Below are 15,825 nucleotides of genomic sequence, written 5' to 3'. Positions count from 1 at the left end.
TCCCTTGCAGAGGATTTGTCACTGATATACAGAAATGCCTTTGATTTATGGGTGTTGATTTTGTATCCTGCTACTTTTCTGAATTCATTTACTAGTTCTAGAAGTTTTCTGGTGGCATTTTTTTGGGTCTTCGAGGTATAGAATCATATCGTAGGCAAATAGTGCTAATTTGAGTTCTGCTTTTCCTCTCTGTAGTCCTTTAATTTCTTTTGTCTAATTGCTCTGGCCCGTGTTTCAAGAGCTATGTTAAATAGAAGTGGTGAAAGAGGGCATCCCTGCCTTGTTCCAGCTTTTAGAGGGAATGCCTTCAATTTTTCTCCATTTAGAATGATGTTGGCCAGGGGCTTAGCATAGATAGCTTTTACAATGTTGAGATATGTTCCTGTTATCCCTAGTTTTTCTTATGTTTTGAATATGAAGGGGTACTGTATTTTGTCAAATGTTTTTTCTGTGTCTATTGAGATGATTATATATGCAACAAAATAAAATTAAACCCCTATCTCTGATCATGCACAAAACTCAACTTAAAGTGGATCAAGGACCTAGGAATTAAATCAGAGACCCTGTGTCTAATAGAAGAAAACGTAGGCCCAAATTGCCATCATATTGGATTAGGTCCCTACTCTCTTAACAAGACTACTATAGTACAAGAATTAAAATTAAGAATTAATAAATGGAATGGATTCAAACTAAAAAACTTCTCAGCAAAAGAAACAATCAGTGAGGTGAATAGAGAGCCTACAGCTTGGGAGCAAATTTTTACCACTTGTACATCAGATACAGCACTAATCTCTCGGGTATATAAAGAACTCAAAAAGCTAAACTCCAAAAAACAAATACTCCAATCAATAAATGGGCCAAGGGACTGAATGGACAGTTTTCAGAAGATGATATACAATCAATCAAAAAATATATGAAAAAATGTTCAATATCTCTAGCAAGTAGAGAAATGCAAATCAAAACTACTCTAAGATTTCATTTCACTCCAGTCAGAATGGCAGCTATTAAGAATACAAACAACAATAAGTGTTGGCGAGGATGAGGTGGGAAGGCACACTCATACATTGCTAGTGGGACTGCAAAATGGTGCAGCCAATATGGAAAGCAGTATGGAGATTCCTTGGAAAACTGGGAATGGAACCACCTTTTGACCCAACTATCCCACTCCTTGGTTTATACCCAAAGGTCTTAAAAACAGAATACTACAGGGACACAGCAACATCAATATTTATTGCAGCACAATTCACAATAGCTAAACTGTGGAACCAATCTAGATGTCCTTCAGTAGGTGAATGGATAAAGAAATGTGGTATATAAACACAATGGAATATTATGCAGCAGTGAAAGAGAATAAAATTATAGCATTTGCAGGTAAATGGATGAAGTTGGAGCATATAATGCTAAGTGAAGTAAGCCAAGCCCCAAACCAAATGCTGAATGTTTTCTGTGATATAAGGAGGCTGATTCATAGTGGGGTTGGGGGGGGAGCATGGGAAGATTAGACAAACTGTAGATATGGCAAAGGGGAAGGAGTGGGAGGGAGGAGACAAGGGGGTAAAAAAAGCTAGTTGAATGAATTGGAGATAACTACCCTAAGTACATGTATGAAGAAGACACAAATGGTGTGAATATACTTTGTATGCAAGCAGAGAGATGAAAAACTGTGCTCTACGTATGTAATATGAATTGGAATACATTCTGCTGTCATAATAACAAATTAGAATAAAAAGGCAAATAAAAAAGGCAAATAAAATTATTTAACATACTGAATTTGTATAATGCTGACTTATCAGAGTTGAAATTTTGCCTTCTTAAGTCATTGTTTAATGCCATGCTTGGGAGTGCTTGCCTGTAGTTCCAGCAGCTCAGTAGGCTGAGGCAGGAGGATTGCAAATTCAAAGCCAGTCTCGGCAATTTAGCAAAGCCCTAAGCAACTCAGTGAGATTCTGTCTCTAAATAAAATACCAAAAAAAAAAAAAAAAAAAAAGGCTAGGGATGTGGGTCATTGGTGAAGTGCCCTTGGGTTCAATCCTGGTACCAAAATAAGTAAATAAAATAAAGTTCAATGTTTATATTCTGTGTCCATGGAGTTCATCACAGATGTGCAAAAGAATCTGGGAGCTGTGCATGACCCTTTGTGCCCACGTACTTTGAAAAATGGGGTAAATGGAAACATTCTCAAAAATTATGTGTACATTAGAAAAAATGGACTCTCTACATCTTTTGGATGACAATGAACGGAACAATTTAATGAAAGGATTAGAGATACACAAATGATTTCTAATAAACAACATAATTATCACGCTAGAATTCTTGATACCCAGTAATTAGAAAGACTTTTCAAAAAGAAGTAGAAACTCCAAGGGTGGCATAAGCAGAGTTCTTGAGCCTATTATTGCCCAAAATTAAAATATTGCCTTGGGGCAAGAAATGATATTAGAAAATAATAGACTTTAATTCTTATATTATTTTGGAATAGATGTTAATATTGCAAAATCTATATGCTAGAAAAAGTGAAAATGAAAATGTAAATTGAGTGATACTTTTACTCTGATTTAAACAATGGGTAGATGAGTTCAGAATTAAATTTAAACAAATAAAATGAGGTTGTTATCGTGTGTGGTTGTTCAACTATAATTAAGAGATATGCCCTAGAAAAAAAAAATCAATGTGACTGACAATTATAACTGTGTAGTAGGTTGTAATAAGCAAAAGAATTTCTATATTTCCATGTGCATCTTGATGGGCCAAATAAAATCAACAATGTTAGGAAATGTATCAAAATAGAAAAATATATTCAAGTTCTTTTAAAAGAGAGGTCTTATTATAAAACAAACCATTGAGAAGCTTTCATTTGGAGAATTGATTTTTTTTATTCAGTCCTAAATAATTCTATGCTAAAGCACCTATCTATTTTTTAGTGCATGTGGTTCCTGGGGTATGGTCAGTGCCTCATTTGTGCTGTGTCAGGAAGCTGCTTCTGACTGAGTGAGGTCTGCTTCTTAGCAGATGGTCTCTGGAGCTGAAGAATAATCAGACCAATGGGGTAAAAATGCAGGGCCTACTTCCAGGGGGCAATAGTAAATTAACACTGTAGGATGCCTGGCAGAAATAAAAAATTGATGAGAGATATTTTCCCTTGGTTGGGTTTGTTTTTTCATATCCTGACAGTTCTAAAAGCCTTAAAAGGAGATTAAAACTTAATTCAGGTTCTTTTATCCTGATCCTTAAGTAATCCAATGGGATGAACTCTAAAATACATCTTTTCCCCTAATGTCCTTAATATTTTAACACTTGGATTAATTAGGTAACGAGGAGTTTTGCAGAGATTTCTTTCTTTTGTTTTTTTTTTCCTAATTCTTTTTTGCCTCTTTCTTTAAAAAAAATTGTTCTTTTTAAATGTACATGACAGTAGAATGTATTTTGTCGCATTACACATACATGGAGTATAACTTTCCATTCTTGTGGGTGTACATGAGATGCAGCTACTGTCTTGCCATTCCTGTCCCCTCTCTCTTCCCTCCATTCCCCTCTGTCCAATCTGGTGAACTTCCACTTCCACCCTCCCATGACTGTACTGTGAGTCATGTGCAGAGATTTCTTAAGGAATGAAATGAATCATTGTTATGAAGTGATTTCAAAGCTCTGTCTTTTTCCTCCTGACCCAAATGTTGTCATAGTTGGTTATTATTCAACTCTTTTTAAGATCAGTGATGATCCAAAAGGAAATTCCTTTGTAAATTCGTGTACATGATATGAAAGTTTGATAAGTTCTTCCATGTTTTGGCCTGTATTCATTTGAGGCATTCTGGGGTAGGTGGAACATTCTCAAGAAATGTCCAGCTAGTTGGATATTAGTAGCAACATTAGGTCTGGGATATGTATTGCATATAAAAATAGTATTTTCCTTATCATCCACACAACTAATACCAGTTAGAGATACTAAAGCAACAATTGAGAACTGTTTAGAATTGAATTCAATTGAACATAGATATGTATTATTAAATGTCGAATGTGGACCTCTAAATTCCATTATATTTATTGTTAATATGTGAAATACAGATTTCCATATTCTTTAGGTACTGAAAATATTGTATAATATTATAGGGAAGCCATAGTATTTAGCATAGGACTTTTTTTTTTTTTTTTGGTGCTGATATTGAACCCAGGGCCTTGTGCATGCAAGACAAACACTCTACCAACTGAGCTATATCCTCAGCCTTCAGTATACGACTTATGTAATATTTAATTGCTTTTGCATGGTCACCATTATGAAGATAAAATGTAGGTAGAACTTTGCAAATATATCAGTTCAAGAATTACTGTTAGGGGTTGCATATGGAATGAAATCAGGATGCCACATCTATACTTTAAGAAAAACCAGCAACAAAAGTGATGGAATCATGTTCCCTAAATAATATACCATTTTCTGGAACTGTGATATGTGAATATTAGCTGTAATATATGAATATTAACTGTTGCTAAATAATTCAGTGATTAAAGCAATCACTGAGATGCCTACCTAACTAAAGTAATAATGCCTTAAATTTGTTCATTAACTGGGGCCTCTAAAAGATGCCTATCTCTTGAAAAAATCTGAGGTATCAAATAGCAAAGTTCTTTAACTTAGGTTTAAAGATGAACCTAAATTCAAGTTGTTACTTATTCTAACATCTGACCTATACCTATAGAAAAATGTATCCTTTATTACCCTAATTTACTTAGATGTTCATAAATGTTGTAAAATGAACCACAGATATTTCCATCTTCAAACTTACATTTTCCCATTCAAATTCAGAAAATATTGACATGTATTTGGTGATGGAACTTTTGAGTTCTGGAGGTATTTGGAGTCATAGTGCCTAAAATACAAGCAATCAAAATCTATTGATCTTCTGCCTTCTGAGAAGCTGCTTAAATTTGAAATTCTCTCTAAAGTTCAATAGGGCAAGATATATTGTAAACACTTAGGAAATTACCCAGCATTCTTTGTGAAAGTTCTTATTTTAGAGAAAGTTCTGGTATGCCTCATGGTTACAAATCTTTAGCAATGAGATTGGCAATAGGTTTGATAAAGCCAAATTAATGTCAGCAAAAAAAAGATTCTTTTTGAGTTATACTTTTCTTGTGCCATGAAATCGCAGCTGAAGAGTTCATATTTCTTCTGTACTTTTATTCTTTAAAAATGATTGTACATGTATGTATGTGTGTAATATATAAATACCCTCTAAAATTTCAAAATATAGGGAATATGAGTATAAAGTCATTAAATGTACATTACTACAATCTTTTCTGGTGGGTTGGTTTGTATTTTCTCTACTAGTTGAAGTCTGTGTGGGGTGTGTGTGTGTGTGTGTGTGTGTGTGTGTGTGTGTGTGTTTGTGTGTTTCCATGGTAGTAATTTTCATTCATTCAGGAAGAATATTGTCACATTATTAATATTTTGATTGAATGTAGAAAAGCGGAGTACCATAGAAAAGTAAGTGTACTGAAATTTTTTCATGTATAAAATTGTCTCTGACAAATGACTTCACTTAAATTTATTCCAGAAGATTTGAACTGAGATCTCTGAATCAGAGCTGGTCTTCTTGGATTTGCAATAAATATTTTGAAGACCAGGGATGTATTATTTGTATAATATTTGTGAAGCATAATTAAGGTAGAATAAACTTATTAATGTTACATGAAGAGTATAATTCATGTATGATCAAATAGAATCGTGAACCTTTTATAAATACAGATTCAATGGATGTTAGCAATTAATTACTAAGTTTCTAATGGTTTGATGCTTAGTTAACATTTTTTTTAAGCCAAAGAACCAAATTGTGTGTATTTGGTAATCCTCATTGTCTTTTAGATTGTGTGGTTACTTTAATCTATGCAGTACAGTTTTCACTGAAGGTCTAGCAGAATGTAAATAGTCTGTATCAGAAAAATTGTCTCTAGTATGAGAAAAAGATACTGATTTTGCATACTGATTTTTAGTTAGTTTACTCTTTGGTGAATTTTTGTCACATTGTATGAATTAGGAATACCTTACTTTTCTTAGGGTTCCTATCTTTTTAAAGTAATCTTTAATTTACATGTGGCAAATATACAGAAAAATGCATAAATTATAAATGTTCATCCTGATATTGCTCACAACATAGACAATTCTTGAGCAACTCTCAGAACTAGAGGGTAAAACTAGCTCCCAGAAACTATTCTGACTTCTAACTCTATAGGTTAGTTTTGTCCATTTTTCAAATTTTAGTAAGTGGAATAAAAAGATGTCTTTTTGTGTGTGTCTAACTTGTTTTGATTAGTACACTCTTTGTGAGATCAATGATACATGAAGTTATGGTTCATACATTGTCATTCCTACTGCTGTATAATATCTTTCAAAGCTTAAAAATTGTATAGGGGATTCTTAAATCTCCATATGGTATTGCAAAATAATGCATTAGCATTGAAAGGGATAGAACTGGTATGTTATAGGTGGCTCTTACTTTTTGTGGCTGGTATTGTAGGGAAAGCATTGATGAGTAAAGTGATTTATCTAGTATGCTAGCAAAGATCAATGTCAACATGTAATACTGAGTTAAAGAAAAGTCATTGTCTATATAAAAATGAAAATTTTAAGTCATCTAATAGAACAAAGATACTTAACATATGCAAGAGGAATTTTATACTGAAACTTAGATATTGTTCTGATTTTAATTCTCAATTTTCTGTGTTTAGAATTATCTCAAATGTTACATTTTAGAAGTAAAAATGCAAACATCTGAATTTACTCTGCCTTCCCCCCTTATCTAAAGTGATTATTGGGCTTACTTTTATGTTTGATCCAGTTTTCTTAACACATAGGTCATTGGATTAAGAACACTCTTTTGGGTCTTAGCATTAACTCTGAATATTAGAGCACCTGTCAATAATGTGCCTGAGTGCAATTCACAGACCTGTTTGTGACACTAGAAATGTAGGGTCATCCATCTGCATGCTTGAGCTGGAAAGTATAAATTTAGGGTTTATAGAGTTTTTATTACTGGTAGCAGCTGAATAGAAATTATCAGTGGATCTTATGGTAGGAAGTGTTTTCTGGCACATAAAATATTCCATGCAGTTTTTGATTGTTCCCAAATTTTTGATTTTTGACAAAGTAGCAATAACTCTTTGAAGCTACTGAAAGAGCTGAATTAATCAAACAATCCAGTAGTCCGTACACAAAAGCATGACTATATAATAAAAACCTTCAGATGTCCTGCTCTACAAAATCCTCAGCATCAGCGCTGGCCACAGACCCTACCCATTCTGGTTCTCTTTTTGTCCTTTCACATCTCTACACCACAGAGTATCTTCAAATCCTCTATTTTGGTTATGACCTGCTTGCAAGAGAGTACTGCCAACACCCTTCACATTTGAAGATCATGTGTCTGTATCTATGATTGATTTGCTATTGTCGTTTGGCATTTATACCCTACAAGAAAACCCACAAAAATAAAACAAGCTCAGTAGGTGTTTTCTGTGCCTCTATCAGGTTCAGTTCTTTTAAATCATACTAATCCATCTAGCAATTCTAGAAAGTACGTCTATTTTTTTTGATAAGAAAATGGAAACTTGTAAGACCATAAAAGCTAAGATCAGATGACTCAGGAATTTCCCGAAAGTAGATCATTATTATTATTATTATTATTATTTTTACTGGGGATGGAACCCAGGGGGGCTTAACCACTGAGTCACATCCACAGCCCTTTTTGTAGTTTATTTAGAGACAGAATCTCTCTAACTTGCTTAGGGCCTCACTAAGTTACTGTGGCTGGCTTGGCACTCGCAAACCTCCTGCTTCAGTGTTTGGAGTCACTGGGATTACAGGTGTGTGCCTACAAAGGAATAGCTACTTACTTCCTAAGGAAATAAGTGAATTCCTCAGATTCCACAGGAACATGTGCTTTACTTAAGGTTAATCAGCCAGCAAATATTTTCAGAGAGTACGCCATAACCCAGTGTTTTGCTTCCTTCTGTTAAGGCTCCTAGACTCCTGGCAGATTCACACTTAAGACAAGTGCCTCTCAAACTTGAATAATGCATTGATCCCTTTGAAAGCATACAAGCCTTTTATGACCTCCAGTGTTATTTTTATTTACAGTGGTAACTTAAATATTAAAAACACAAACTACACAAAAATTCTCATACTACTATAAAAACAATTTTTACTAGCAATTAAATTTTACTAATAGTCTTTAAGTAAACGACACCAATTAAATACAGTGGATAAAAATGTCTAAAACTGACTCACAGATACTGGGTGTGATAATAAAAAGATATGACCTCAGAGTTCCACATTTAATTTAATGTTTCTGAATTTGACTTCAGTGAAGACAATAAAAAGAATACCTTGTTTTGTAAACATGTAGAAACTATTGTTAATAAGTTTAAAGTTTTATTTCCTACTTCAGGATAATAAAACTTAGAGCTATTAAAGAGATTTGCTAGTGTCAATTTTAATGGCATGGTATTTGATAATCTTTTAAAGCTCTATTGGAGATGAAACTGGTATTGTGATAGAGATGGTTACTGAATTCAGTAAAAGCTAAAATTGAATTAAAAGCTATAATCTAAACCTGAAAAATGTTCACTGTGGATTTTCTACAACAATGCATGCAGGATCATGCAAAGAGCATCTGAGCCACATGTTAATTGGACATTAACTTGCTGCTGCTTGCTATTGTTCAGACTCTTGGTTGATCATGCTTTCACCATTCTTGCCATGTCCCTCTCTGTACTACAGCAAAACTTTTGGCATATTATGCCTCTGAATGCCACTTATACTTCACTTGTTATGTATGCACTGAATTATAAACACAAATGCATATACCAAAATCATATATTTGTTCTCTGTTTTAGGGTAGCCATCTAGATGAACTGGAATATGCTTTCATTTTCTTTATTACATTACTATTGAAATATAAGCATAAAATTTAAAAACCCTTGTAGCAAACTCAGATACCTGTGAGTGTGCCCCTTTAGGATATGTGTTTCCATGAATGCGTGTCCCTCATTGCCTTTCAAGTCCATCCTGCTGGGGGCTAAGAAAGTTTTCCTATTTTTCTAACATTCAGACTTTTTAAAGAAGAAAGAAAGAAAGAAAGAAAGAAAGAAAGAAAGAAAGAAAGAGGAAAAGAAAAGTACAAAATTGTGTCAAAAGTACAAAATTGAAAAATTTTAAGAGGAAATTTTTCTTTCTTGGCTTGAGATATGACACTAAGGTTGTAAAGAGCAAGCTTTAAAGGCTTCCATCTGTTGCAAATTAAAATAGGTAGGACTTGGCATTTGAATTCCTTGTCCAGAGTCAGACTTAATAGGCATAAGCACAATTGGTTTTAGGGTTTGAGGGTCCTAGGAACATAAATCAGCAAAGCAGAGAGAGGTTAGTTTTACATTTATCTGAAACTTTCTCCCAAAGGTATTGCTGTTGCCTCGTCTTAAAAGATTTTAAAAGGCGAAATCTCCTGGCTGAGCAAAGAAAATGGTAGTTTGAAAACATACTTTCCCCTTCCTCATTCTTGATTTAAAAACTTTTTTTTTATAATCAGAGGGAAATATAGAATGGTGAACACTACTGCATCTCTCTCCATCTGAGCATCTGAGTTTCTTTCAGCTCTTTATTGAGTAAAGATAACCAGACTGTTTAACTGTTTATCCAAAGCTCTTTTGTCAAGAACTTTAATCACGGATTGACCTCATTGTAGGGCAGCATGTGTGTGTGTCTATGTGAAAGGGGGAGAGGAATGTAGATTTCTATCTAAGAAGACAGGTTTGACCACAATGTTATCAATTCATGTATAAATATTGAAACCTCATTTAAATTTCATCCACAATATCCACATTCTTGAAACATTTCACAATAACATTTTCATTTAATGCATTTTTTCACTTTGGGAAAACTAAATCCCTTAATGGGGTTCTAGAAGAATTCATTGTGCACCAAAGTATACTCTGACTCAACTGCAGAAGAGGTCCCTGGCAGGATGGCTGGGATATTACTTTTCCGTTGGGTCCAGCCCCTCCTGAACACTGGGAACATTTTTTGCTGAAATTCCAGGGATTAGCTGTAACTATTTGACTTGCATTCACATTATAAAGGTTTGATTCAGAAAAGAGAAAAACAGTTTTAAAAAACATCTAGTTACTATGTATCAGCAAAAGCAGTCCTACCTATCTACCCTATCCCTAGGAAGTTCAAAGAGGGTGTATTGGGTGCTGCTCTATGATGCCTGCAGCCCCTGCAGACCCTGTGGCCCCCTCTAGGGATTTGCAGTGGTGTCTCTAGGTGTCTCTTCATCCCACTGGGGTTAGTCTTTCCCTCTATTTGATTATAACTTTCTTATGCTAAGGTTGGGTATGTTGGGCATGTGAAGAGAGAGTGTGAGAAAGAGAGAAATGTCTTTTTCATATGGTAGCTACTTTTTCATTTCTTTCCTCATTCCCAAATGAATAAGTTTCAAGATAGTTTATCTCAGTCAACTAGATTTTTCTAGTTGCACGTAGATGGCCAATAGATTTGAAGGTAGAGATGGCAGCTTAGAATTCTCTCTCTACCTGAGGCATTCTATATAGCTAGTGCTGTGATTTACAGAATGAATATGTAGACAAAGGGTGTAGTGTGGTCAACCCAAATGAAACACTTATTGCTCATAAGTCAGGAATCCATGGTAACATCTGCTTTGATACTTTGGAAGAGTGGGGACAGAATAGCAGATAGATTTCTAGCTCCCAGTCTGATGAGCATGAATTAAATCTTAAATCTTCCACGGAATCAATCAGTGATACTGGAAACATTCCAAACCTCTCCCGTCACTTAATAAGTGAGAATAATATTAGTTCTTTCTTCTTAATATTCCTGTGAGTATTGATAATTTAATGCATATGACTTCTTTATTCTAGGCCCACAGTAAATACTCAATAAGTGGTACCTATAATTATTTGTGTACAAATTGGAAGTCCTTTCTAGGAACAACCTTTAATATGTTGCTCATAGATTTGTTTTGGAAATAAACCTGTTCATACAGGAATAATACTTTCATATGTTATACCTGTGACATAGTATTATTTTATTTGTATTGTTTTATAGTGAAAAGATAAGATTTTTTCATGAGATGTTGGTGTAACATAGCCCTTTCACTTGTAAGGCCTATGGCAAGAAACCTCCTGGAATTTAGCATTTGCTGCAAACAGCAAAATAATTTCATAGATTACACATTTTATGATGAGTCACAATTCAGTCACTGCAGCATTGCAGATCTACTTAGGGCACTCTGCCAGGGGCACAGCTTTCAGGAAGGATGAAGCGTGAGGTATCGCTGGGATGTGGGGAGCGAGAAGAACCCTTTTTAGTATTAATCACACCATGATAAATTTCTAAAGAATCAGAGCATGAACTCTGGATGTGTAGATTTCCGTCACATCTTTCAACTCTTAATAAATATCTCTGATTTGTAAGCCTACAAGCCATTGTGGTGTTTGGGTTAAATGTGAGGTTATTTAGTCCTAGGGCTTTTCAATCTTCCCATGTGTAAATCATTTTAGCAGTATGCAAGTAATCCCATATTTGAAACTCCCAGAGAAAATACTTTCATTTCTCTATCTGTACATCACCACAAATCATAAATAAATAGCTCTGACAGAGTGTGCTGAGAGTCCTTGCAAAGCACGGGCTTCCACAGAGGGAGACAGGGTACCCCAGGGAGGAGAATGCAGAGTCATCAAAGCCTCATCTCACTTCCAAACGTGTAAATTAGATTCCTCTTCATGCTACCATTATCTCTTTAGTGTGACATTATATCACAAGAAATATTATAGTAGTTATGCAAGTGGCCCGGACCCTAGCAAAAATTTATCGTCAGTATTATGTTAAAGGTTAAAAGTTGGCCTTTTTTAATCAAGCTGAGGGGATTGTAGCTCTGTCCCTGGAACAACTCTTCTCAGGACTTTTCAGGAGAATTCAGCTGATTCTCCCAGTATCAGATTTTCAAGAGTGTGGGAAGATGAAAAACTTAAAAAAAAAAAAAAAAGCAGTCTCCATCCAGAGCGATTGTCTTTACCAAGAGATGGTATTATGTCAGCTGGTTTGAATTTAGTCATGTTTTTCCAAAATCACGGGAATCATAGAATTTGCATCAGCCCAGTCCACACCTGCCAAGGAATGCTATCCCCTTCCTTCAAAGCACCCTTGGAGCTTTCTATTATTCTCTGATAATGAGGACTGATGACTCTTCAGTGGCCTATACTCAGTTCTTTGGCAGACCCATCTGAAAACTGACAGTAGAAAAAGACAGACAGAAAGAAACCCAGGTTCTCCTCTTTTTTTTTTTTTAATTTCTCTGATTCTTTTTGACTTGACACTAGGCTTAATATAAAGTCATTCAAATCCTGACACTAAAATAAATGGTAATAGTGGTTTTTGGAACAGTATAAGTTCATTTTTAAATGTGGTTGAAGATTTGGAATAAAGCAATAATAATTTTCATTTTAATGTCCTTTTATACTCTTTAATATAGCAGAGCATATTTCACTAATGACTTATATTCTTAAACAACATCAAGGAATATTGTGAAGTTGTTACCTTTTACTGTGAATGATATTCAATGTTTTAAAGTTAGTATTAAATTCTTTTTTCTGACTTGCAGTATAAACATTCTTGCCTTTCTGAATGGGATGTTTTCACTTTATCCTTCACTCACAGAGGTCTTTTCTTCTACCCCACAGTCTGACAGCAATGCAAGCTTCCTGCGTGCTGCCAGAGCAGGCAACCTGGACAAAGTCGTGGAGTATCTGAAGGGGGGTATCGACATTAATACCTGCAACCAGGTAAGAGGTGGTGGTGGCTCTGCACAGCATCAGAGCAATGCAAAAGCAGCCCTCCAGAGTTAGACTCAGAGCCCAAGGCTATTTTTTGTTTTCATTGAATTTCCTGGTACCAAGGACTTGGTCTTATGCAACCCCATTTTTGACTCTTACTAACTTTTCAAGCATCCAATGTTTGTTTCTAGAGTTAATATTGTTGGCAAAGTAGACAGATCAAAAATAACAATTGAATATCATTTTCCCTATAAAATGATCTGGACCATCCTCAGTTGAAAAATGAACCAAAAACGTTTTACTCCTCATTTATCATCCTCTAGTAATCTAGGTCTGAATTCTTTCCTTTTCTGTTAAATGTGCATTTTACTCAGGAGTAACTGGTGGTGAAAAATTTGAGGTAGAGAAAGAAAAGGATAAAATCAAAATTTTTCTTCCTTTTTACCTGAGTTAATTTGAAAATGTGGGTTATAATGAGAAGAATTGAAACTACTGTGTTGGTTTAAATGAAGTATTTGAATTGTTCATTCATCACATCTATTGAACAAATACTTTAGAGTATATACTTTTATATTATTTGCTTTCAATAATATTAATATTTTCGTGCCATTTTGGAGTAAGACTTTTATACCATAAATTATCTAGAGGACCCTGGTGTTTTCTACATTTTGCTCAATTTTTTTTTGGTGTGTGTTGTGTGTGTGTGTGTGTGTGTGTGTGTGTGTGTGTGTGTGTGTGTGTGTGTTTGACAGAGATCTAACTGAGAAGTAAAGAATCCTGGCCAATTTTATGTTAATAGGAGGTAAATTCCATTATTTGATTCTAAATCATCTATAGAATGCTTATTTCTATATCCCAGTATATATTCAGCCCAGTTATATTTAATTTATAAGCCACCAAATTTATTAAATCTCTCCAATGTGACATTTCAAAAGCTTAACTTGGTCTTTTCTTATCCCCAGACTTATTCTCCCAATTTCCTACCCTCTAGTTTATCCTCTAATAGGTTAGTTCCAACCCAACTGCTCCTTATCCCTCATCTCCTTTCCTGCAGCCAGGGGTTTTTTTCTTCTATGTCCAAACCCACATTGATTCTCCTCACCTCATGGTCACTTACCAACATGGTCAACATAGCCTTCTTAATTAGCTCTGTCTTATCCATTCTGGACACTTCTCTATACTGTCTTGAGTGATCTTTCTAAAATGAAAATATGATTATGGCACTTCCCTTTTCCCCAAACTTGCTACAAATGCCCAGAATAGTGAGGTGGCTGTATCAAGGTCATCTCATCTGGAGGCTAATTTTACAAAGGGTACAGAACATCTCTTGCACCTCCTGAGAATCACTGGCATGGAAAACATTGTCACTGATAGCAATACTTTTCATCCTTTAGGAGAGTGTGTCTCTTTTCATGAAAAAATGTTGAGAGCTATTTGCCCTTGAGAAAGGCATCCTGCTGTGACCCTGAGCATTCCTGCAGATATTCTTGGAGATAACAAGAATAAAAGGCCTGGGCCTGGGTTTCATCTGGGCCATTTCTCAGGGTGATGCCTGCAGTGAGGAACTGAGGGATTAGCAACACCTCCCTCTAGACACAAAGCAGGCTGTCTGAATCCCCCAAGATCACTGCTGTCACACACAGGCACCCATCATTGGTCCTTTGTGTCCACCAAGTTAGCTTTGGTGGAAGAAGAGCATAGGGAACTGGTATAAGCCAGTGCTGACGCTAAGCAGCTGCTATTGCTATGAATTAAAAATCCTTTTTCTCTGACCCAGATTTGTGTCTTATACTCACATCATGAAATAGTAACAGTTTAGCTTTATAACTTGTAGGTCAAATAAAATCTCAAATAATTTGACCTTAAAATATACTAGTTGCCTTAAGAGAGAAAGAACATCCAAACTCCCATGTGGGTATATGTACTCACACTATAAAATCACCTTAAGAGATCATTATCAACCTAAGAGGTTGAAAATGAAATATTGTCTAATCTTGAAATGTTACCCTAGGTTTCTTGAAGTAGATTAAATATACTTCTCAAATTTTGATATCAATTTTCTAAATTTGAAATATGCTAGAGAGTGGACCATGAAGCTATTTGCTCATTTAGGGGAAAAATTTCATAAATAATGCCAAAAAAGGGAACCCAAGATAAATGAAGCTAATCTCATTTCAAACTATGTTTACTTCACCTTCAAATATAACAAACGTGTTAATTTTGCAAAAGGTCTTAGGTTATTTTAAGAAACGATACTCTTTTGGTAGTAAATACTTACTTTTATCAAATTTATAGATCAACCTAACTTTTTAAGGTAGCTCAAGGTGTTGCTAATAGGCCATTTTTTTTCTTTTGTAGTGGCCGCCAATCCACTAACATGTCACTGTAAACAAGAACTTTTATTATTCTGAGAACTCAACATGATATTATAAAATCCTTGCAAAATTTATATCCCACAGGCTCAAATTGGAGTCTCACACTTTTGCAAAGTCATTTCAATTCAGAAAGTGGAATAACAATATGCACAATGCTTACAACCCTGGTTGCAATGCAAGTTAAATTGTGAAATGGTAAAAGATATTTTTTTGTTTTTGTTTTTGTTTTGTACTGGGGGTTGAACCCAGAGGTGTTTTACCCCAGAGCCGCATCCCCAGCCCCTTCTTTTTATTTTATTTTTTATTTTGAGACAGGATCTCACTAAGTTGCTTAGGTCCTTACTAAGTTGCTTAGGTCTTTGCTGAGTTGCTGAGGCTGTCCTCAAACTTGTGATCCTCTTGCCTCAACCTCCTGAGTTGCTGTGATTACAGATGTGCACCACTGTACCCAGATGGTAAAGGACTTTCTAAGGTGTATGCATGCTATTTGCAATTTCTGTGTATGATTCACTAAGAATCAGAAAAATCGAAACCTCTATACAAACTATGAGATTGATTTTTCTAATCACCTGAATTTACTAGGTATAGTCTATAGGTCAGGTGTTGGGTCTTT

At 35.1% G+C, this 15,825-nt stretch overlaps 1 protein-coding gene across 20 annotated transcripts in view; it reads left to right on the top strand.

Annotated features, from left to right (window-relative positions):
- The window catches only part of ANK2 (ankyrin 2), a 673,244-nt gene that overhangs the window by 447,100 nt on the left and 210,319 nt on the right, over nucleotides 1-15,825 (top strand). For all 20 annotated transcript variants that reach the window (XM_081303463.1, XM_081303451.1, XM_081303454.1 and 17 more), the window contains exon 2: nucleotides 12,745-12,846. In XM_081303463.1, coding sequence (XP_081159589.1) covers nucleotides 12,745-12,846 — 102 coding nt within the window. The remainder of the gene's footprint in view (nucleotides 1-12,744; nucleotides 12,847-15,825) is intronic.

The sequence above is a fragment of the Spermophilus citellus genome (assembly GCF_964194105.1).
Source record: "Spermophilus citellus genome assembly, chromosome: 8".
Classification (NCBI taxonomy): domain Eukaryota; kingdom Metazoa; phylum Chordata; class Mammalia; order Rodentia; family Sciuridae; genus Spermophilus; species Spermophilus citellus.
This window is presented reverse-complemented; position numbering and strand designations above follow the sequence as displayed.